General features: G+C 41.3%; 1 protein-coding gene across 3 annotated transcripts in view; it reads left to right on the top strand.

The window, feature by feature from the left end:
• Positions 1–25,578, top strand: part of tfcp2 (transcription factor CP2) — a 142,998-nt gene that overhangs the window by 40,483 nt on the left and 76,937 nt on the right. For all 3 annotated transcript variants that reach the window (XM_063037667.1, XM_063037668.1, XM_063037666.1), the window contains 5 exons: positions 248–354; positions 1,444–1,596; positions 23,380–23,490; positions 23,964–24,052; positions 24,141–24,189. In XM_063037667.1, the coding sequence (XP_062893737.1) occupies positions 248–354; positions 1,444–1,596; positions 23,380–23,490; positions 23,964–24,052; positions 24,141–24,189 (509 nt within the window). The remainder of the gene's footprint in view (positions 1–247; positions 355–1,443; positions 1,597–23,379; positions 23,491–23,963; positions 24,053–24,140; positions 24,190–25,578) is intronic.

Below are 25,578 nucleotides of genomic sequence, written 5' to 3'. Positions count from 1 at the left end.
ATCAAATCAGAAAGCTTGAAATGGTAGTGAAGAATGCAAGAAGCAAAATTTATTTTGAAGTAAGATTTGTAAACTCCACATTAGTTATTAATTTTTTGAACAATGTTCCAAGTGCCTGCTGATGTGTTGGTAAATGGTGTGTTTTCTACTTGCATTTAGTTACATTATCCACTCACATATGTGAAACAATATTGCTGTTACAACTAGCAATGATGCTATGAAACAATGCCCGTTTTGTTTGCTTCAGATATTCCATTGTCAGTAGGCATCGTTGACCCCAGAGCAAATCCAACACAGCTAAATACAGTGGAGTTTCTTTGGGACCCTTTGAAGAGAACCTCTGTATTTATCCAGGTATGAATTCTACTTGTTTAATTGAGGTTTAAAATGTATATTGCTGGAGCTTGTTGTGCATTAACAGTTTTAAGTCAAACAGGAAAGGAAAAGAAACAGATTTTCTAGTTTGATTTGTTTATTCCGCGATGGCTTTGTTTCTGTCCTGCTGTTTTGCCATTACAATGTAGTTGAGGAAGAATTTCTTTAGCCAGTGGGTGGTGAATCTGTAGAGTTCATTCCTACATGTGGCTGTAGACATCAAGTCATTTGGGTATTTAAGGCAGCGGTGATAGGTTCTTGATTAATCAGGGCATGAAAGGTTACAGGGAAGAGGCAGGAGAATGGGGTTAAGAGGGAAATGGATCAGCTGTGATGAAATGGTGGAGCAGACCCAAATAGCCTAATTTTTCTTCTATGTCTTGTGGTCTTTTCAGATGACCCAGCACCACCTCCTCGATCTCAAAATGTCCCAATACATTAGTGTGCCTATCTTCTATATCCTCTAAATCTTTCTTGATAAATATTGATGCAAAGTACTCATTTAGTAGCTCAGGCTCTTGCTCTGACTCCAAACACAAATTCCCTCTGTTATCCTTGACTGGGACTCGTCTCCTTAATTATCCTATTTTGAATACAAGTACAAAATGCCTTGGTTCTTTTTGATCCTGCTTGCCAAGGATATTTCATGGTCCTTTGTGGCCTTCCTAATTGCCTGCTTGAATATTTTCCTGATGTCTTTATATTCTACAAGGGCCCAGTCTGATTTTAGTTTTCTAAACCTTACATTGGCTTTCTCTTCCTGACTAAACTTAGGACCCTTTGGGTCATCCAAAGTCCCCTTGCCATTACCATCCTTGTTCTTGCTCTTTACCAGAACATGCTGATCCTAAACTCTGATCAGCTGGTCTTTAAACAAATCCCATATGTCAGGCATGGAGTTGTTGGACAACAGCTGCTCCCAGTTAATGCTGCATAACTTTGTAATATTGGATTACATTTGTTGAGTCCGTCAAATATTTGATTGTCATGAAATCTAAAATGTATTTAACACTTCCACGGGGAATTATGTAATATTGACAATTATTATCCTTTTGTGATGTTTCCTAGGTGCATTGTATTAGTACTGAATTCACAACCAAAAAGCATGGAGGAGAAAAAGGAGTGCCTTTTCGAATTCAAATAGATACATTCAAAGAGAATGAGAATAGTGAATATACAGAGCATCTTCATTCAGCTAGCTGTCAAATCAAAGTGTTCAAGGTATGGAGTATAGGCTACATTGATTTGAATGATTAATGCTTCTGCTCCTGGTTGCTAACATGACTGATTTTCATGAACATTCTAATTTGAAGTGAAGAAGATGCTCTTTGCACCTGACTGATACTTTCTGCATATTTGTGGTAGTATCTTTAATAGCTGTAAAGCTGAACTAAATATGAACTGGCTTTCCAGCTTTGTACAACTTTAAGAATTAAGCAATTGTCAATATACTGTATGGACAGTTCTAACTCTTCCATTCAAATAATTATTTATTCACGAATGGAATCTGGAGAGATGTAGTTGTTAGAGGGAATCTTTGTCCTGCGATATCAGAAAACGTGGCAAACCTGGGCGATTAAAGGATTCAGCAAGAGTTAAGGAGTAATTGAAACACTATCACATTAGGTGTATTCCAAAAGCCACCAACTAATGAGAAGGTGCCACAGTACTGGAGTAGTTAGTGTGACGCTGTTACAGCTCGGGGTGGCCTGCAGTTCATTTCCTATACTACTCTGTATGGAGAACTGCAAATCTTGCAATGTAACTCAGAAAAAAAGGATAGCGATAAACCCAACAATTAAAGGCTAGGTGGCCTTATTTCTTGGAATAATCTGTTAATTAACTTTGTCAATTATAACTTTATCATTTGGTCCAGTCTCGATTAATATTCTTACAGGAACATCTGTATGATGCTAAGCTAGGGCACATCATCAGTGATGTTACCTGGGGTTGTCAGCTGTTTCCCCAGGTCTGCTTTTAGCTTCCAGTCCTGTGCAGTGAGGAGCATCCCAGTTGCTTTCTGGTGTTCTGTTGGTCTTTCCCCCTCTTTGACAAAGCAGATGGTATTCTTGACCGGACTTGTTTTCTGGCAGATGTTAAGGGTACTGCAGATTGTCTCAGCAATTGTCTGGAGGACCTGGTCATGCTGCCACCAATAACTGCCATCAGCAAGAGCTCTGGGGCAGCAGCTCAGAATATGCTGTAGCGTATCGGTCTTTTCACAGAGGGGGTAAGCTGGTCGTTCTACAAGGCCCCAGCAGTGCAGATTAGATGGGCTAGGAAGGACGTCATAAACAGTCTGGATAAGGAACTTGATGTGGTGTGGATCCACCTTCCAGAGATCGTTCCATGTGATCTTTCGCTCGATCACCTGCTCCCATTTGGTCCTGGCTCCTTGCTGTTTCATTGCCACTGCTCTGCTGGTCCTCTCCTCCTCCACAGCTGCCCTTACTGCATTCTGGACCAGTTCTCGTCGCTCTTTCCCTTGTACTTTGCCAAAATGGGGTCTTCAAGGCTTCCCAGTCCAGCTCTTCCCTTGGCGACTGCCGCCACCAGCACTTTGTGGCACAGTTGTACCTCAGCTTCTTCCACTGCAGCCTCTGCTCTCCACTTTCTTCCAGCTCTCACTGCCAGTCCTGCTCCGGCAACCTTTGGACCTGAAGATTCCGGGAACTGCAGCACCTCTCTTGCTCGCAAAACCTTGAACTCCTCCTCGATGGATTTCAGGGGGAGCTCAGTTTGCAGTTATTCCCGTACAGAGTGATGCTGCTGATGTTCCTTGGTAAACCCAGCCATCTTCGCAGGAACCGGCTGACTACCCTCTCTAATTCAGCAACAGTGGAAATTGGAAACTCGTAGAGAAGCGGTGGCCAGAGGATTCTTGGTAGTATACCGTACTGGTAAATCCATGCCTTAAACCACCCTGGAAGGCCAGTCCTGTCAACCTCTTGCAACCATTGTTCAAACTCCCCACAGGTGATTTTTATTGCCTCCTTATCTCTGAGTGTTGCATCAAACATCTTCCCAAGACTTTTAACAGGGTTCTCTGTGATGGTAGGAATTGGAATGTCCTCAATGGAGAAATGAAATTTTTCCTGTACTCTCCCCTTCAGCACTACAGATCTTGATTTTGCAGGCTTAAAGGAAGAAAAGTTCCGCATCATGGCGAACACGGAACTCGCTGAGGTGTGGGCGAAGGGGGACAAAGGTGAGGCCCTTACTGAGAACAGAGCGTTCTGCCTTCGACAGTTGAAGGTCGGAGGGGATGGTAAAGACCCGGCACGGATGAGAGCTGGGATCAGAGGGGGGAGGGGGGAGGCTGGGGGTGTCAATGGAGAGGGGAGGGTTGGGGTGAGAGGAAGATGGAGCCTCTGAGGGCCCAGGAGCTGACGGTGGGATCTGAGGAAGACGGGGCTGCGGAGTGGTGGCGGGGGAAGGGGAGACGGGAGTCACAACAGCAGCACATAAAGACCCGGCCTGGAGTTCAAGGCTGGAATCTTGAGAGCTGGGATCAGAGGCGGGAGGCAGGAGGTGTCAATGGAGAGGGGAGGGTTGGGGTGAGAGGAAGATGGAGCCTCTGAGTACCCAGGAGCTGACGATGGGATCTGAAGGAGACGGGATTGCAGAGTATTGGTGGGGGAAGGGGAGACGGGAGTCACATCCATGAACTTGCTCTTCTTTCAGTTAGTCCTGACGAAGGGTCTCGGCCCGAAACGTCAACTGTACCTCTTCCTAGAGATGCTGCCTGGCCTGCTGTGTTCACCAGCAACTTTGATGTGTGTTGCTCATTCATGAAGGCTCGTATTGGTGGTTGGTGGATCCCAGATCTTGATTTCTATCCTCAACACTCTGGCTCTGCAGATTTTACCAGCATATTCATTGCCGGGAGGGAAAGGATGACTGAGATGGTGCAGCCTGTGATGATACCAATCTCCAGCCTGCATCAGTCTGATTTTATTGGCTCTGTTGAGACTCTCAGGTGGAACTTGTTGTGGTAATCCATAAGGAGGCCTCTGATTCCTTCAGGAACATGGTGCCTCCTCAGAGCATCTTCAACAACCTTGAGGGGGATTGATCCATAGGCATTGGCCAAATCCAACCACAAAACTACTAAGTCATTCTTATTCTCTCTGGCCTCTCTCAGGAGCTGCATGATGACTCCAGTGTACTCCAAGCAGCCTGGTACCCTTGGAATGCCACCCTTCTGGACGGAGGTGTCGATGTAGTTGTTCCTCAGGAAGTACTCTGTTAGGTGCTTTGCCACCACGCTGAAGAAGATCTTCCCTTCAACACTCAGCAAGAATATTATCCTAAACTGGCTGATGTTCTGGGAATTCTCTTCTTTTGGAATCCACACTCCGTTTGCATACTTCCATTGCTTGGGCACTTTGCCTCTCTTCCAGATGACCTTGAGGATTCTCCACAGCTGCCGGAGAGGCCGGGGGCAGCGTTTGTAGATGTTGTAGGCGGTGCGACTCAGACCAGGTGCTGAGCCAGCTCTGGCTTTCTTGACTACTTGCTGAACCTCCTTGAAGAGTGGCTCTCAAAGTTCAAAAGCCTCTGTTGGTTCTGCAGGGGCGATGAGGGCATCACAGTCTCCCAGTTCAACTTTTCTGTGCTGGTTACTGAAGGTGCTTCGAAGATGGTGGTCCATCTGTTCCTTTGTGCAGGACAACTTTCCCCTTCTGACCCAGCAGCTGGTTGGTGAACTGAAATGGGCTACTGATAAATTCAAATCTTTTCTGTGCTCTTTCTCTCCTGCACCTTCGATGTTGCTCTGCTCTTCTCAGAGTTATGAGCCTTTTCCTCAGCATCACACGCAGTTCTTCCAGTGGTGCCCTTTCCTCATGGTTTGCCAAGTTATGTTGTTGCTTGAGTGCCTTGAGTTCTTTCTGGATGTTGTGGATTTTGGTGGCTCTGTTGTTTTTAACATATGGCTGTCTGGCCCACTTCTCTTCCTCAGTACCAAATCTTTCTGCTGCCACAGTTACGATCACTGTTGTCATTATCTGCAATCTCCTCTCCACACCACCTTTGGACACTATTTCCAACACTAGATCTATGTCTTCATCAAATCTTTGCCACTCTGCTGTCTAGCAGGCTTTGGGCCATCTGATCTACACGGTCTGAGATGTGATGTTGGGATGCACAGCTTGCACTACGCGGAGGCTTTGGGTACTGTGGGGTGCTTCCTGACCCTGCTCCTCCTCTGTCTCACCAGATTGGGAATAAAGGAAAACCAGCATTCATTTGCCCTGAGGCACCCATTTTAAATGAAGCACTGTCACCATGTATTTGTCTTTGAATTATCAGAACCTCAATGAAAATCCTAGAGCTTTTCTGCTTTCTGATGTAATCGACATTTAACTTTAAGAATAATTATATTTCTCTTTGACGACTTGGTTATGTCATTTGAAAAATCATTAAAATGATGGAGCAAAAGTTGTTAACAGCTCAAAATGGATATTTTTTAGCAGCAGCTTATAGCTGTAGGCTGAACGTTCAGTAGCTTAGCAGCATGAAATGGTATAATTAGAAGTGATATATTGATATGAAGCCATGCAGTCTGTGGTAAAACTTTATTTTTTATATATATGTCTTTGTTATAAAATGCACACTGTCAATAATAAGAAGATGATCTGATTAACAGGCATTTTCCTCTGAGAAACTGAACTTTTTTTTTTGCTTCAGTTGAACTTCTGGCCATAAAACTGCTAGCAGGTTGCCCAATGATCCAAGGAAATTCTCCCTTGATGTCAAAATTGGTGGTTCTTTAAGTATTTGGATCAACCCCATGTAAGATCTGTTGTAAAAGATTTTAGCAACAACATGGATTACTCTTTTACTAATGGGTTACTGAGATTCACATACTGCTGCAATTGGTTTGTTAATATTCTGGAATCTAGAGGAACGTGTGTCAAAAGCATGAAATAAAGTTGTTCCTGGTGCAGTTCTTATTGTCACACTGTTTTGTTTATGGAAGATACAAGTACATGGAAAATGGATTGCATGTTGCCAATTATTTTTAGTATGATGTAATTTTATAAGAAGAAAATACTTACCCTTGGAGTAAGCTGTATTTGACACCACTTCCAAGTGAAAGTATACCAAACTGGAATTTCCACCTTCTGTGAATTCCACTTGCAGTAACACTTGCTGTGCTGCACTCCTTTTGGAGAACTACATTTTGAACCACATGTCCCTGGAGGTTGTTTGACATTGACACTCCTGGGACAACGTGGTCTCATTCTGACAATACCAATTCATGCACCCTACTGTCTTGGATCTGATTTCCCATGCTAAAACATGCTGCCTTTTGCAATCTCACCCTCAAGTGTTGAGCTAATCCCTTCCCTCTGCACAGCACAACTATGCTAGATGTTAGAAAATGGTTGAACTCCATTATCCCCCTCCGCTTTATCACCCCACCTCTGTTTTTAAGACTTGCAAAGCAGGCTATTTTTAAGCATGGTCAAAATGTAATGCCCACTCTCAATTAATGATGTCATCCCACCCTCATGTAAACCATTTCTGAGCAAAGGAATCCAAATCTGGTTTATTAAGCCAGGTCAAATTTATTGTTTTGCAGCAGCAGGACAAAATTATTAAGTTACAAAAATAGGAATAACGTGGTAGTGTTCATGGGTTGATGGACCATTCAGGACTCTGATGGTGCAGGGGAACGTAGTTAAAGTAAATTTACTGAATTCCTAGTGAATGCCTCTTCTCTTGTCCTCATTGGCAACTATAAAAGGGCTACTTTCTGGTAAGTCTAAATTTAGTGGCTGTGAATTTGGTGTTTTGTAAGTTTCTTACAAAGAATTTTTAAAATAGCCACTTTTTGAGTAGTTGCTTTGAATCTACTTAGTTCATTTCAAGAGTAGTTACCAATTCTTCTGCATAACTTTGGAAAAATAAATTCATGTTTTCTAATGCTAAGTTGCTGGTTCTGAGTTGTGCCAAATGTATTACTTAATTTTGTATGATAGTGGTATATCAAGTTGGAAAGCAGAAAGGAACAAAGCCCCTTCTCTTTCTGCATCACTTCCAAGAGAAAAGATGTTTCATGTGAATTACCTTTTATTTAAACAATTCATCCCCTGTACCCTTCTCAACTGCTCATTCTTTGTTATTCTTCCATTTCCTCACCACCTCCATTCATTCCACCTCAATCAATGCTGTATCTTGCCACTTAAATCTGAGGGTACTATCCAGATTGATGTGCCTAGTAATGTGCTGCTTGAAATTCTGAATATTATGTCCAGCCCTGTTAAGATGCTATGAAGTGTAGCAAGAAATTTACATCACAATAAAATGAGTAATCCAAAAAGAGCAAAGCAGCAACTGTATCGTGTGAGAACACAAAATATGAACTGCTGAACCCCTCAAGCCTACCCCACCGTTCAATATGATCATGGTTAATCTATGCTAGCCTCAACTCCTGTGCCACTTCTCCATGCCCCTTTATTCCTTGATCTATCAAGTATTTGTCCACCTCCGCTTGAAGTACTTCTAATGATCCAGCTTCCTCCATCTGCTCGTGCTGAGAATTCCAGAGGTTCACCACTCTCTGCAGGAAATTTCAATGTACCTCCTTTTCAAATGGACCCTTATCTTGATGTTTCCCAGTTGTGAAAACATCCCAATATCAACCCAGTTAAGCTCCCTCAGGACCCTGGATCTTTGATTGGAATTGTTGAACCTTACAATTACAATTGCAATTGCTACTGAATGTTTGCCTTTTGACTTAGTTATTCTTGACAATCTTGATCTTAAAGTTAGGCTATTAAGGCACAGTGGTTAAATTGCTTGCAATCATGCTTACACCTAGTAATGAGGTTTAATATTTAATTGTTCCCCTGATTGACTAACTCTATTACTTAAAACACTGAACTTGGTACCAAATAATAATTGCTTTTAACACTGTCAGATAAACATGAGAAAAAAATTGAAACCCTATTGCAGCCACAACCGTGGAGAGAAAAAGAAAGGTTTACATAAAATTGATAAATTCAATATTGAGTCCTAATAGTTGCAGCATTCCCATTTGGAGGATGAGGTGAAGTTCTTCAAGTTGAGCATCTTTGGAACAGGGTAGGTTACCAAAGACATGAAAGTGGGAGATGCATGATAATTAGTGAGATGAGGCTGGAAGTCCTTGTGGACTGAATGGAGGAACAGCACCTTGTTTGATGTTGTACTCCTTGAGACTTTGAATTTAGCAGTTTTGGAGCCCTTCTCTTCTCTCTCTCTCCCCCCCCCCCCCCCAAGTTGTTATCTTAAACCTTTTGGATAGGTTCCAGATTGTTATTTTTACTTTTCCTTGTAGTTTTAGCTTGCTCTATGGTTGCTTTATATGTTTGTAGTTTGTCTGTAAACTTTCAGTAAATTGTATTGAACCAGATAGACTATTTCTGTAGTATTTTTTTTGTCTGCAAAGCAAAAATGTGATGCATGTAGTACACTGGCTTCCTTATCCAGATCAAAGGTTTACAATATGAAAGGAAAGCGTGTGCTCAAATTCCTTTATTCCTTGCTGGAAAAGGTTGACTGTCTGAACTGTGCTATGATGGACATCTAATAAAACAGCTGTAACCATAAGATTTGTGCCTCATTTTTGACTTCTGAAGAGCCTTCTGGACAATGTCATCTCCAAATCTAACAACTTGGAGTCATGAACAACATAATTGAGGATTAAGAATGGGAAGAATCCCAGATGAGACAAAGCTCCAATGTGCACATTTAACAGGAGGTAGGACTTTCCTCCTAATCATCAGTGAAGCACCTAGTTCTTGCCTTGATGCACAATTGTAAAGAAGTCTAAAGGTAAAGTTATAACCAGCAGATCCTCTTCTCTCTGTTCTATTTTAAGTGAAGTTAAACAGTACTGATTGGCTCTGCATAGTCTATTGATGTAATCTATTCAACTGGTCCATTTGAATTTTGATTGTATAATCTACTAGTTTGAGCTATAGGCCCCTGATAAGTGAACAGTTCTAGTCTACATGTGTAGTAGAAAGATGATAAAAGCCACAGCCATATTAGAGAAGAAACCTGCTACAAGAATGCTACAAGAAAAGGGGGCACTGGACTTGCAGTTAAGTGAACAGATGATGGAGGGTTTGAGTTCTTAGCTAATCAAAGTATTCCAATTGAATAAGAATAGTTGAAAAATCAGAACAAAGAAAACCATCAATGCAGAGTCTAATGGAATTTGGCTGCTAGATAAAGTTAAATGAGCATGGTGCAAGATCCCAGAGAATGCCTGAAGGAAGAAGAAAACTGGATGGATGTTAGCAGTCTTATCACAACTAAGAACGTTCAGTTACAAAGACGGCATAAGACTAGAAAATCTAAAGAAAAGATGTGTGTTAACTGAACAAATAAGAAAGGAAAAGGAGAATTGTGATGAATTTCAAAGTCAGTATGACAGTTTAAAAGAAATCTAAAGAGCGTATCTACATTAACTAAATGAGAGAAAGCAAAAATGTGAACCAATTGAAGTGAACTATATCAAACTGAGACAGTGCAGAGATAGTCAGTGGGTGGGGGGGGGGCAGTGCTGTCACTGATCTTCACCCTTGGGTCACGCCTCTTCAATCAGACTAATCCAAAACAACACCTCTTTGAACTGAGAGGGATTTCAGAATGGACATGACACTGATTCAAACAATGATGTCAATAATGATAAAGTAGGACTGGCAGCCATGTGTCAGTAGCACTATTAAAGAACCAAGTGAATAAAGCTACACAGGAATGAAGACAGATCCTATGAGAAGTAGATGAGTATTTTCTCGCAATTCTGTCGAACCACAGAAGATTGATCGATGGTCCCTGTATTGTTGTTTTGCAGCCTTGGTAGCTTTGCGCAGATCGTAGCTGCTTTTGTTGAGCTCCAACTACTGATTGCCGGCAATGTAAGGTCTGTGTTGCATGGTAAGTGCTGCTCGTATGGAACTATTGATCCAGTGTTTCTCGTTTGGGAAGACCCTGACCAACTTTGGGGGACAACATCGTCAATGTACCTGGCAGCAATGAAAGTTTCCAGTGTCCTCACTCTGTGTACATTTTACTCACAATGAATAGAGCATCTCAAGTAACAGCTGCTCAGTAGTCCAAATTGTCCACTGTTCTTGGGGCACCTAATATTGGCATCAAGTATGTGAGTAGTGAATGCAGCAACAGTGCTGCCATTGGACATGGAGGACTATGATGCCTATTACTGTGCAAAGGTAACAATATGCACAAGAGTGGAAATCGCCACAAAGAAATGTCCCCACTGAACCCAGATCTGATTCTGTTCACAGACAACTTCTCAATGATTGAAGGAGAACATATAATGGCTGGATGGGCTATTTTCTTGAAACTGAACTGCTAGCATCAGGAAGTATAGCTCCTTGTACCTCTTCACAACAGGCAGAACTAAAAGTCCTGATTCAGACCTGTAAGGTGGCTGAAGAAAAATCTAGCATCTGCAGTATTTATGATTTTGGACATCTGGATTTTTTAATGTCTGTAGTTCCCCCTGCCACCCCCAATGAAAAGTGGTCAAATTAATGGATGTTATAAAGTTGTCAATAGAGGTGACTATATTGAAATATAAAATCTACTCCAAAATGGACATTGAAAGCTACGGAGTGCCTTAGTGCAGCGGTCCCCAACCACCAGGCCACGGACCGGTACCAGGCCGCAAAGCATGTGCGAGGAAACAATATGATTTGGCGATAGGAGTCAGCTGCACCTTTCCTCATTCCCTATCACGCACTGTTGAGCTTGAACACACGCGAGCTCTTTACCCGCGTGTCATCCATGTCAGCGCAGGAAGAAGATCAACTCCTCGAGCTTGCAAATGACAGCAGGCTGAAAAGTATGTTTAAAATAATATCTCTGCCGGCATTCTGGATCAAAGTCAAGGCTAAATATCCTGAGATAGCCACGAAAGCACTGAAAACGTTGCTTCCATTTCCGACATATCTCTGCAATTAATGCGACGAAAACTAAATTGCGGAATAGACTGGACATAAGGAACCCCCTTCAAGTATCGCTGTCTCCCGTCACCCCTCGATAGGACCGTCTTGTTGCAGGGAAACAAGCCCAGGGCTCCCACTGATTCAGCGATATTGGTGTGTTGCAATGATTTTATATGTTCATACGGGGAAAATATGTGCTGTGTGTTTAATATCCAAACATTACTTAAAATGTTATGATGCTATTGACTTATAAGTGACTTGTATAACCATATAACAATTACAGCAGGGAGACAGGCTATCTCGGCCCTTCTAGTCCGTGCTGAACTCTACTCTCACCTAGTCCCACTGACCTGCACTCAGCCCACAACCCTCCATTCCTTTCCTGTCCATATAGCTATCCAATTTTACTTTAAATGATGATATTGAACCTGCCTCTACCACTTCTACTGGAAGTTTGTTCAACACTTACTTCAAGCTCCCCTGTCCTCCTCTGATAATTGACTTATCACTATATTCATGCGAGGAAGATGTGCGCTGTGTGTTTAATATTAAATTTGTCAGAGAAACCCTTTTGGAAACGAAATTGAGTGTATTAGCCACTTATCACCTATATTCCGGATCTCTCTCTTTCTCTCTCCCCCCCCCCCAACAGAATCGCCAAAAACGGTTTGTAGAAAAAAACGGCATGTACACGCATGCGCACTGGTGCCCGCGCAAGGCTTCATGGTCATTGTAGCCTTTCTCGGGGTAAACACAATGTATTCCGTTGGCAACCCTACCCTACCCCCACCCCCGGGTCAGCCGGTCCGCAAGAATATTGTCAATAATAAACCAGTCCACATTGCAAAAAGTGGTTGGGGACCCCTGCGTTAGTGGATGAGGCAGCAGAAAGGCCAGCATGAGAAGGAATTGTAAGAATAAATGAAATGAATCTGACAACTGAAGTTGAGATACGAGAATTGCAAGCTCAGTGCTCTAATAAAGGAAAGTGGTCCTAGATGGAGAATGGTGGGACGTTGGGCAATGACTGGGCATGGCGATAGGGTACTCGTCACAGACAGTAACCCCACCCATAATGCTGCCTTCTCTGACACACAAGATACACTCCCTATGACACTTTAGAGTGGAAAAGATGACCAGTAAATTCTTCCAATGGTGGAATCAAAAGTTCAGATGACAAACCTGATAAATGTCAGAAAGTTGCATGAAAACAAACCTGGCAGCAGTGGACAATTGAGTGCTGCAGCCCTACCTGGGCCATTTTTCCCACCTACATTTCATTTCCAGAGAGTCAAGGATACTTAATGTGCTAGTAATAGTGGGCAAGTTCTCAAGGTGACATTCAAAAGGGCTGTACTAGCAAAGAAAACCACTCAGATGCACCAAAAACTCTGATCAAGGACTACGTCCCCAGATTGTTTTGATTCTAACTAAAGGACACTCTTCACTGGAAGTGTAGGCCAGGAGCTGTATTGACTGATGAGCATTGAATGGTCCTTCCATTGTGCATGTCATCCATGAATGAAATGATGTGGAATGAATGCTCAAACTATTAAATAAAGACTAAATACCGCAAGGAGGGTGTATCCTAGCTTATAGTCCTCCTCATAGTCTTAAGCAGCATCAGAATAACCCCAAACAAAAAGACCAGGCTAAGCCCATCTGAAGTGGTGACAGAATGATCTGTCATTACCTGGAGCTATTGAACTCAGGCTGATATACACGTTATAATAGTCAGCCTAGTTGACCGTTGGGTGAAGCTAACCCAAAATCTTCAGTCTGCTTCTCAATAGTTTTCTGCTGCTTAGAGTGGTCCAGTAGAAAGACATGTCTTAGTTTCTCACGACTGGGTTCTGATCAAGAAAGCACATAAGGAGCCATTGGGCACTTGGATGCTGTTGATTACTAATTCAGTAGTAAGGTCAAAGGAAAAAGTGGATACACTCTACCCACTGTAAGTGGGTTAAAGTAGCAGAAGGAAGTGAAGACAGACAGCAAGCACTGAGGTTAAAGTGCTAGTAACCTCTGGACTGCAGCGAATAAATCACAAACCAGCCAGAAGGCATTGAAGTTGCCAACCACTGGACATGATTTAATTTCGTGCATGATGCTGGTGCTGCAAGCTTTTCTACCTCTGAATTTTCAAATGTACTGATTGAAGATATTGAATTTAGAGTCAAGGGAGGACTAGGGTCAAAATTGTTCTTGTTTTTCCTTGTTTAACTTACTTTACAGTCTCCGACAGGTTCTCTCATGTTCCTTTCTGTGACTTACATTAGTGAGAAAATAAACACGAGTCCCCAACTTGAAATATGAGCTTTTTCTCTCCCCACTACTGCAGCTGTCCTACCACGTGCTTTCATTTTTTTATTTTGGATTTTCAGCATCTGGAGTATTTTTACAGCAGCAGGATTTTTTTCATGCTGTATTATGATCATGGCAATCCTTCAGGAAGAACAGCCACGTGAAGCAGTTACATGTATGTTTGTAGTTCAACTTTATTGTAATCTGACTGCATATATACAACCAGCTAAAACAGCATTCTTCCAGAACATGTTGCACCCAAATACATCACACACAGCACATAAAATAAAATATTACTGCAAATAAGTTAATAAAATATAATTCATGCATGTTCTCTTGTTTCTCAGTGTTTTCAAAATAGGGCCTGAGTTGAATATTGGTTATTCAGTTTAAAAGTTAAAGGTGGTGGTCAGAGGGCTTGGAGTTGAAGATGGCTAGAGGAGAACAGAAGAGCTTCCTAGGTGTTGCTTCTAAAGGCTAATCTGCTGACTAAAGGACAGAGGATGGATACCAGAATCAGGACCCCCCATTGACTGAAGTAGATAGGGGTATATTTATAATGGAAAATCCCTTGTAAAAGGTGATGAGTAGTCAATAAGTGGAAGGTTGATGTGCAAATACTGTGATTAAAGGAGGACCTATTCTGGATCTTTGCCAATAATTCAAAAGGGATATTATTTCAATATTAGTAGAATGTTAGAGAGCAAGGAATAACTTGACCACAACATTGCAAATGTAACTTGGCCCACATTTCAAAGTCAAGTGCTGTTCTTAATGTCACCAGTCATAGAGCACTACAAGATGAAAACAGGTCCTTTGGCCATCTAGCCTGTGCCTAGTTCCATTGACCCCTGCACCTGGGCCATAGCCCTCTATACTCCTCCCATCCATGTATTCATCCAAATATTCTTTAAATATTGCAATCAATCCCCCATCCACCACTTCTGTTGGCAGCTCGCACCACCCTCTCAGCTGCATGGCAACTCTGAGGGATCTGTGGGCTTGAACCCAAGATCCTTCTGTCCCTCTGCCCTGCTAAGATCCTGCAATTAACCTTGTACTCCACCTTCAAGTTTGATTTCCTAAAGTGCAGAATGTAATGCTTTTCTGGCTTGAACTCTGTGTGCCACTTCTCAGCATAACTTTGCATGTTTGCTCTGTTCCATTGTAACATATAACATCCTTCTATATTATACCAGTGCTAGCAACCTTCATGTCATCTGCATACTTACTAATTCACCCTTCCACTTCCTTGTCCAAATCATTTATAAAAATCATAGATTGGGGTAAATAAATCAGCCACGATTGAATGGTAGAGTGGGCTTAGTGGGCTGAATGGCCTAATTCTGTCCCTATGTCTTATGCTGTTTTATCCCAATTAATTCTGTATACCTCTATCAAATCCCCCCTCGTTCTTCTGTGCGCCAGGAAGTAAAGTCCTAACCTATTCAACTTTCCTTATAACTCAGTTCCTCAAGTCCTGGCATCATCCTTGCAAATTTTCTTTGTACTCTTTCAATATTATTGTTATTCTTCCTGTACTCACCAACTTATTATACAACTTCAACATAATATCCAACTCCTGTACTCAATACTCTGATTTATGAAGGCCATTGGGCCAAAAGCTCTCTTTACTGCTGTGTCTGCCTGATGCCATTTTCAAGGAATTAAAGATCTATTCCCAGATCCCTCTGTTCTGCCGCACTTCTCAGTGCACTACTGTTCACTGTGTCAGTCTTACCCTGGTTGGTCCTCCCAAAGTTCAACACCTCACACTTGTCTGAATTAAATTTGATCTACCATTTTTCAGCCTGTATTTCCAGCTGGTCTGCTGCAAGCTTTGATAGTCTTCCTCATTATCTACTACACCCCCAAATATGCTATTCAGATGTACCACATGATCATCCAAATTATTACTGTACTGTTTATGATAATAATGGACCCAACACAGATCCCAGCGGCACACTAATAGTCAAAGGCCTCTAGTCAGCAAGGCAACCATCTACTACCGCCCTCTGGCTTCTTCCACTAAGCCAACATCGAATTCACTTTACTACTTCATCCTGAATGCCAAATGACTGAATCTTTTAGATCAGCCTTCCATGTGGGACTTTGTCAAAGGCCTTGAAAAAATCCATGTTGACATCATTCGCTGTCTTTCCTCTTCCAACTTTCCTGGTTATCTCCTCGAAAAACTGTATAAAGTTATAGTTAGACATGACCTACTATGCACAAAGCTATGTTGACTATCCCCAGTCAGGCCCTGTCTTTCTAAATGTTTATGTATCCCATCCATTAGAGTACCTTCCTATAATTTACCCACTACTGAACCAAGGATCACTGATGTATAATTTCCTAGCTTCTTAATATTTGCATTAAAATTCCAGGAAGAAATTTATATTGAATGTCAATTTGCTGTAATTTTGCCCAGCTGTGGGATACCTTACACTATAGTAAATTATACAGATTTAGCTGAGCTCGATCTAGTACTTTGTTGCATTCTATGTTGAAGGGTATGTTTTATGTAACAGGTGCACAGAGAGACCCTGTAAATCGTTGCCACATATGCCGGAGAATAAACCTTACTTTCATGCAGGGCACTGTCTGCTTTGCCACTTCAGTGCCATAAAAAGAGGAGTCGGTTTCTGAGTGTTTTCACTGACATACTTCCATAATCTGATGAGTGTTTACAGCAGTTTGATTTTACTAGATTTCCAATGATTGGCTTTTGGAAGTGTAACTTGTGACTTACTGCACTCCATTGGCCAGCCTCATATTAAACATATTAGTTCTTCCCCTGATTAAGTTTGTCTGTGACTGTGCAACAAGTTTCATGGCATACAGTGCCTATAAAAATTATTCTTCCCCCCCCCCCCCGCCACAAGAAGTTTTCATGTTTTATTGTTTTTGCAGCGTTGAATCATGGTAGATTTAATTTGGCTTTTTTTTTTTGACACTGATGAACAGAAAAAGACTCATGTCGAAGTGAAAACAGATTTTTAAAAAGTGATTTAAATTAATTACAAATATAAAACACAAAATAGTTGATTGCATAAGTATTCAATACCTTTAAAATGACACACCGGATCATCACTGGTGCAGCCAGCTTGTTTTAGAAGTCACATAATTAGTTAAATAGAGATCACCGTATGCAATCAAGGTGTTTCAATTGATTATAGTAACATACACCTGTATCTGGAAGTTCTGACTGCTGGGGAGTCAGTGTCCTTGCAAAAGTTGCACCATTAGACAAAAGAACACTTCAAGCAACTCCACGAAAAGGTTATTGAAAAGCACAAGTCAGGAGATGGATACAAGAAGATTTCCAAGTCCCTGAATAGCCCTTGGACTACAGTTGTCAATCATCAAGAAATGGAAAGAATATGACACAGCTGTAAATCTGCCTAGAGCAAGCTGTCCTCAAAAACGGAGTGACTGTGCAAGGAGGGGACTAGTGAGGGAGGTCACCTGGAGTCCAATGACAACTCTGGAGGAGTTAAAACAGGGGTCGGCAACCTTTTTGCCTCTGTGGACCGGATCGCGTATTAATGAGCAGATGGTAGGGCAGATAAATGCCATAAAAAACTTGAAATATGGGAATTATCCATTTAAATACATCTAGTTATATTTTGCCTCAAATTAATGAATAATGCATGCTAGAAAATCATTTGTACTTAAGGTTGCCTACCCCTGAGTTAAAAGCTCCAGTGGCTGAGATGGGAGAGACTGCGCATACAACAACTGTTGCCCAAGTGCTTCACCAGTCACAGCTTTATGGGAGGTGGCAAAGAGAAACCACTGTTGGGGAAAAAAAAAACTCATGAAATCTTGGCTAGAGTTTGCTGGAAGGCATATGGGAGACTCTGAAGTCTGATGGCCATCAGACCATAAGCCAAACACCACACAACATCAGAAACACACCATTATATGTTATATAATGCAGAATGCAGCTTGTTCTTTTGCTTCAGGCTTTGGAACCTTAATGTCAAATTCTTGGGAGGCTTCTATTGAAAGATCTGTCACTGTGACCACAATGTGTTTGAGTTGGATTTGAAGTTGTTATCCCTCTAGAGTACATTGGTTGGTTTGAGAGAGAAGTGGTGTGGGATATTTGTATGAAAGTCTATAATGGTGTGAGTGAGGAACATAAAAACAGTTGTTTTTTTTTGTAGGAAAGTTACTGAACAGGGCATCAAAAGTTTGGGTGAGGCATCACTTTATATATTAACTGAAGAAACTAGAAAACTAATTTAGAGCACTGTCATGATAAAGAGCTGGATATATTGTAGATACATCATATCAAATTTAACATTTTATTAACTTGTATTCCTGAAGCTGGCTTTCTGAGGAGCTGGTGGCTTGTGGTAGGATTCCTTTGACTGCCCATTGATGTATTTGAAGTGTGTAGCAAGGCAATATGTATTGCCCTAATTAAATTATTATATTGTTGATCCCAAGATTGAAATGGAGATGACACTGCTGCTCACACTACGCCACTAGGTTTTTTTTTCCCAAACCTAAAGCATTGGGGAAATAAACCTATCAGCCTCAAGACATTGGTCATAATCTTGGTGTAATACAATACCTGTACTTTGCAAAAATCTTGGGTGTATATACGTAGCTAGGGTCCCTGAGACTTTTGCACAGTACTGTATTTGTTAGCCTGGAGTGAAGAATGAGCAAAGAATGTTGGGAATGGTGAGGGTGAGGCATTGTGGGAGGGATATCGAACAGGTGGCAGGGAAGGAGTACCAGGGGCAGAGGGGGTGGTGCAGGTGCTGATACAACCAGCCATCAGACACCAGGCAAGGTCATTTGATTCTGAACATTTGGTTTATTGATCATTACAGAATCTCTTTCCTGCTCCCTTCCCCTTTTTCCAACCATGGTTCCCTTCTCCCTGTCCCTCTTCCCACTCTCAGTCCACAATAGAGGCCCATATCAGAATTAGGTTTATCATCACTCACATGTTATGATTTTCTTTATTTGTAATAGCAGTACATTGCAATAAATAAAATTACTACAAATATCTTGGGCATCCTAGCAATATATATATTATGTGCCTAAGACTTTTGCATAGTGATATACAGAGAGGAGATGGAAGAGCTTGAGGCCTGGTGTCAGACAAATACAGGTGTCCCCCGCTTTTCGAATGTTCGCTTTACGAAATCTTGCTACGAAAGACCTACATTAGTTACCTGTTTTCACTAACAGAAGGTGTTTTCACTGTTACGAAAAAAGCAGCGCACGATAAAAGGCAGCGCATGCCTCGACAAGCCAAGCTCCTCCCCTGGAACTGCATTCTAACCAGCATTGCTTAAACACGTGCCTGTGAGCAGCCGTTAGCAAGATGAGTTCTAAGGTATCGGAAAAGCCTGAAAGAGCTCGTAAGGGTGTTACACTTAGTGTAAAACTAGACATAATTAAGCGTTTCGATCATGGTGGACGAAGTAAGGACAAAGTGAGTTTGGCTTGTGGAAGCTGACGAAGATGATGTTGAAGAGGTTTTGGCATCCCATGACCAAGAACTGATAGATGAAGAGCCGATGCAATTGGAAGAGGAAAGAATAACAATCGAAACCAAATGCAGTAGCGAATGGACCGAAAGTCCAGGAACTGAACGTGAAACAGCTGCATGGGATTTTCGCTGCAATGATTGCAAAAAAGTACGACTTTAATTTTGAAAGGGTACGTCGGTTTAGGGCATATTTGCAAGATGGATTGAGTGCTTACAAAGAACTGTATGATAGAAAAATGCGCAAGGCTAAGCAATCAAGCATACTGTCGTTTTTCAAGCCTTCCACATCAACCACAGCAGACGACAAACCTCGACCTTCAACATCGAGGCAGGCAGACATAGACGAAGATGACCTTCCTGCCCAGATGGAAACAGTCGACAATGAGATGACACCCCAATGTCCCACCACCCCGACCCCCGGGCCGCGGACCCATACCTATCCGCGAAGCATGCAGTGGTGCAGTGGTGGCCGGGACGCACCCTGCACATCTTTAAGAAAAAAGCCGAAACAAACAAGCTAATTAATTAGGTGCCGCCCGGCACATAAATGTCGGCCCAGATCAGAGGCAATTGCCGATTGTGTGCCTCTGATCTGGGCTGACATTTACGTGGCGGGCAGCACCTAATTAATTAGCTTGTTTGTTTCGGCTTTTTTCTTAAAGATGTGCTGGGTGCGTCCCGGCCACCACTACACCACTGTGTGCTTCGCAGATCGGTATCGGTCCATGGCCTGGAGGTTGGGGACCACTGCACCAACCCAATCTCCAACGACTCAGCCTAACACACCATCATCAGTGTGCTCAGCGCTGTCTTCCCAATTCCAGTAAGTGATACTACACTGTATATACATTATTTCTGCTTTATATAGGCTGTGTATTTTTATGTGTTATTTGGTATGATTTGGCAGCTTCATAGCTTAAAGGTTACTGGAGAGAGTGTTTCTGCCGAGAGCGCTTGCGTGAGATTTTCGCTATAGAGAACAGTGTGGCAATGATTGTAGAAAAGTATTTCTACTTTATATAGGCTGTGTATTTGGCATGATTTGGTAGGTTATTTTTTGGGTCTGCAAATGCTCACAAATTTTTCCCATATAAATAAATGGTAATTGCTTCTTCACTTTACGACATTCAGCTTACGAACCGTTTCATAGGAATGCTGTACCTTCGGATGGCAGGGGAACCCTGTAACCTCTTCCTCAATGTCAAGACAAAGGAGATAGTTATTGGCTTCAGGAGAACTCTCACACCTCTCTTTACATCAGTGACACAGCAGTGGAAACTACAAGCAAATTCAAACTTCTCAGAGTGTATAATTGCACAACCTCTCATAGTCCCGGAAAGCATCCTACACAGTCAAGAAAGCTCACTAATGCATCTGCTTTCTGAAGAGATTGAAGAGAACTGGGCTAGGCACACTTATACTTGCATCATTCTACAGATATGCAGCAGAGAGCATCCTAAAATCCTGCATCACTGCTTGGTGTGGAAACTGCACTACGGCAGACAGGAAGACTCTGAACCGCATAGTCAAAATTGCCCAACATATTACCGACACCAGCCTATCTGACATCAAGGACAGGTATACAGAAAGGGACCGGAAAAGGGCCAGTAACATCATGAAAGATCCCACGGACCCTGCAAATGTACTGGTTGTCCCACTCCCATCAGGTTGAAGGCTACGTAGCATCAACGCCAGGACCACCAAACTCAAAAACAGTTACATTCCTCAAGCAGTAAGTTTGAACAACACCTCCACACACTAACCACCCCTCCACCACCCTAACCACTACTACTTTATCATTTCCTGTCAGAGTCACCTTACATGTAGACGCTCCTGTGCCTAGCGTCACTTTATGGACATAAGTACAATCAATCTATGTATATAAGCTTATCTTATGTGTTTATATCTATTGTGTTTTTTGTTATTATTGTATTCTTTATCTTATTGTGTTTTTTTGTGCTGCATTGGATCTGGAGTAACCATTATTTCGTTCTCCTTTACACTTGTGTATTGGAAATGACATTAAGCAATCCTGAATTGAATGTTGAATATCTTGTAGGCTTGTTGGATTATCGAAGCAGAACAGAACTGTTTTGGAAGAAGCCCCTTTTATTTTTCACGTTTGAAAGGCAAGGTGCAAGCAGAATCAATGCATTTCTTTTATTTATAATGGTACGCAAAAGTTTGGGCACCCCTGGTCAAAATTTCTGTTACTGTGAATAGCCAAGCGAATAAAAGATGACCTAATTTCCAAAAGGCATAAGGTTAAAGATGACACATTTCCTTAATATTTTAAGCAAGGTTACTTTTTTATTTCCACCTTTCAAAATAACAAAAAAGGAAAAGGGCCCAAAGCAAAAGTTTGGGCACCCTGCATGGTCAGTACTTAGTAACGCCCCCTTTGGCAAGTATCACAGCTTGTAAATGCTTTTTGTAGCCAGCTAAGAGTCTTTCAATTCTTGTTTGGGGGATTTTCGCCCATTCTTCCTTGCAAAAGGCTTCTAGTTCTGTGAGATTCTTGGGCCGTCTTGCATGCACTGCTCTTTTGAGGTCTATCCACAGATTCTCGATGATGTTTAGGTCGGGGGACTGTGAGGGCCATGGCAAAACCTTCAGCTTGCGCCTCTTCAGGTAATCCATTGTGGATCTTGAGGTGTGTTTAGGATCATTATCCTATTGTGGAAGCCATCCTCTTTTCATCTTTGGCTTTTTTACAGACGGTGTGATGTTTGCTTCCAGAATTTGCTGGTATTTAATTGAATTCATTCTTCCCTGTTCTAGTGAAATATTCCCTGTGCCACTGGCTGCAACACAAGCCCAAAGCATAATCGATCCACCCCCATGCTTAACAGTTGGAGAGGTGTTCTTTTCATGAAATTCTGCACCCTTTTTTCTCCAAACATACCTTTGCTCATTGCAGCCAAAAAGTTCTATTTTAACTTCATCAGTCCACAGGACTTGTTTCCAAAATGCATCAGGCTTGTTTAGATGTTCCTTTGCAAAGTTCTGATGCTGAATTTTGTGGTGAGGACGCAGGAAAGGTTTTCTTCTGATGACTCTTCCATGAAGGTCATATTTGTGTAGGTGTCACTGCACAGTAGAACAGTGCACCACCACTCCAGAGTCTGCTAAATCTTCCTGAGGGTCTTTTGCAGTCAAACAGGGGTTTTGATTTGCCTTTCTAGCAATCCTAAGAGCAGTTCTCTCGGAAAGTTTTCTTGGTCTTCCAGACCTCAACTTGACCTCCACCGTTCCTGTTAACTGCCATTTCTTAATTACATTACGAACTGAGGAAATGGCTACCTGAAAACACTTTGCTAGCTTCTTATAGCCTTCTCCTGCTTTGTGGGCAGCATTTATTTTAATTTTCAGAGTGCAGGGTGCTAGGCAGCTGCTTAGAGGAGCCCATGGCTGCTGATTGTTGGGACAAGGTTTGAGGAGTCAGGGTATTTATAAAGCTTTGAAATTTGCATCACCTGGCCTTTTCTAATGATGACTGTGAACAAGCCATAGCCCTCACAAGCTAATTAAGGTCTGAGACCTTGGTAAAAGTTTTCTGAGAGCTCAAATCTCTTGGGGTGCGCAAACTTTTGCATGGTGCTCCTTTCCTTTTTTCCCACTCTGAAATTGTACAAAACAAAAATAATACATTAATCTTGCTTAAAATGTTGAAAAGAATGTTTCATCTTTAACTTTATGACTTTTGGAGATCAGTTCATCTTCTACTCACTTAACTATTCACAGTAACAGCAATTTTGACCAGGGGTGTCGAAACTTTTCCATGCCACGGTACGTCTTGTTCCTGCCTGTCTGATGCATGCTGGTTTGGCACATACTGGTTGACGGTAATTAAAGGTGCATCTATATCACTGAAGGAAGTGTTGAGTCCAGATGCTTGCCTGCAGTCCACAGAGGAGAGAATGCACATTGTTCAATCTTCATTGAATTTTCTTTCTACAATTGTGCATGATCTCCTAATTTGATAATTCTTTTTTTGAAAAATGGGCCATAAAAATAAAAGGTGGTAATAGAAATAAAGTGCTAGTTGTATTATTGGGAAATAAAACTTTATCATCAGCTCTTAATCCTGAACTCTTTTTAATTGTCTCGAATAATAGTTTAATCTTCATGGTTTTAAGCTAGATCGTGGGCACTATCATTTCTATGTTAGTTTGTGTTCAGTTTTTATTATTGCATCTGATCTGTTTGTAGCCAAAAGGTGCTGATAGAAAACAGAAAACAGACAGGGAAAAGATGGAAAAGCGAACTCCTCAAGAGAAGGAAAAGTATCAGCCTTCCTATGATACAACTATCCTCACAGAGGTAAGATGATTGTCAAACAAACATTTGTCATCTGGGTATTTGTTTTCAGAAATATGTTAGGCATTTCCCTTTGGGTAAGCATGTGTAATGTTTCGCCGTGAGTTATTAAACTAGAGTGATGAGGAAGGTGAGTCATAATTAATTGGCTTGTGCATTTTGATTTGTTCAGGTTCATTGCTATTTGTTGAACAATTTAAAATATTCAAAATAAACTGCAATGAAGTAACTAAGTAACCAATGTTATTAGGGCAAGGCCTGGTCCATTTGACATTCTGCAGTTTTTCCAGCAATTATCCACCATAAACTCTTCTTCACCACCTACCACCCACCCAAAGAGATGGTCTAAGTGTTTAGCATTATTTTGCATTTCAATACAGAATTGGCAATGTAATTTTCTGTCGCAGCCACAAGAGATCTGTTAATATTAAATGAATACAATATGATTTTGTGTTTAATTGGCTTTCCCTGTTTAGTGTTCTCCCTGGCCGGATATTTCCTATGTTAACAACACAGCATCTCCTGGATTTACAAGTTCACATGGCAACTTTACAATAGGTGAAGGGTATGTTTCACTATTGCTATATTCTTAGCACCACAATTTCCACCATGTCAAGGTTCGTTTTTAATAGAAATCATTATTCTAATTTCAGGAATGGATCCCCTCATCATCAGCCTGATCCAGTTCCTGCCACCACAGATGTAAGTGGCTTTTTCAGGATTCAGTGTATACTTCCAACAATGGTCACAATAAATTTAAGAGTATTGTGCAACATTCAGTGTTCCAGGCCAGGTTTTTCATTGTTATTCCCATTGTTTCAGTTTTAGTTGATCAACCATTCCAAACTCTGTATATCTTGGAGGAAACTTATGTTAAAATGCTTCCAGCTCTACCTCTCACTTTGAGTTCCAGAACTGGGTACTCAATGTTTAACTCCAGCCCACCAAAAAGATATTTCTGGTTGTCGCCCTCCTGCCACGTTTGGCTGCTTGGCAGCTTTTATTCCCCCCCCTCCCTTTTCCTTTTTGCTTTTGCCCTTTCATCCTCCTTGCACATAAAATAAAGAATGAATGGTTTATGTAGTTGCCTTTTTTTAAGGTTTATTATATTAGAATGAGCATTAATGAATATTACTGAAATTGAATTTCTTGCCTCATGTACATTCCACTTGAAAGTTTGCGGCTGATTTATGGGCTGTTAATACCCTTGTCCATTTAGTAATTTTCATCTTGGGTATTGGAAGGTATGCTTGTCTCTGATAGGCTAGGCAACATTTCCCTGGTTTTCAAAAATGCACCAATGAAATAAAGACTTTGATGGCAGCATTGGGGAAGAAGATTTTACTGTGTATATTTCTTAATTTGGAGTTTGGCTTCATGTTTTAAAAATAAGATTAATTGACTAAGTGTGGGTGAAGAAAATACTTACGGAATACAGTAAAAAGCTTAGAGCTTAAATGTAAAAATGCAGTTGAAAGGAGGCATGCTTGTAAAGCAGAACATTTAATGTTCAAGTTTGTGCACCTGATTCTTGATAACCAGTTCTGAATCCAAGTTGTACAAATGTAAATGGAGAGTCGACTACTGTCTCAGGATGCATAAACTGGCAGACTGCTTGTTGCAGACAATTGAACAAGAGCTTCAGATGAAGTTGAGGTCAGTTGTGTACTTTCGTACATGGGTCTAATGTAGGCAAAAAGTTATTTAAAAAACAATTACCCAAACTTTATGTGGTCAAAGAATGACTTTATAAGCCAAAATAATTGAATGCATTGTTGTTTGTCTGTAGTGTGGGTGAATGCAAAAACAGAACCTTTTAATCATAGTTGAGCAAAGGAATATTAGGTAGATTAGATTGGCAACTTGTAAGAAAGATTGATATTTTTATTTAGATTTTTTCAAATGTAATGTTGAACCAGTATACTAAAAGATAACTGGATTAAATTCTTGAGTTGAGCTCTGGTGCAAATTGGCACTAATTCTTTGAAGCTTTGTTATTGGAATTGTATTTGTTATTGGAAATAATTAAAATCTAATTTGATTAATATCTCAATTTGATCTATTTAAAAATAACCATGACCATTCCATTTT

The sequence above is a fragment of the Mobula hypostoma genome, chromosome X1 (assembly GCF_963921235.1).
Source record: "Mobula hypostoma chromosome X1, sMobHyp1.1, whole genome shotgun sequence".
In the NCBI taxonomy this organism is placed as follows: domain Eukaryota; kingdom Metazoa; phylum Chordata; class Chondrichthyes; order Myliobatiformes; family Myliobatidae; genus Mobula; species Mobula hypostoma.
The sequence above is the reverse complement of the archived record's forward strand: the minus strand, read 5'-3'. Positions and strand labels throughout refer to the sequence as shown.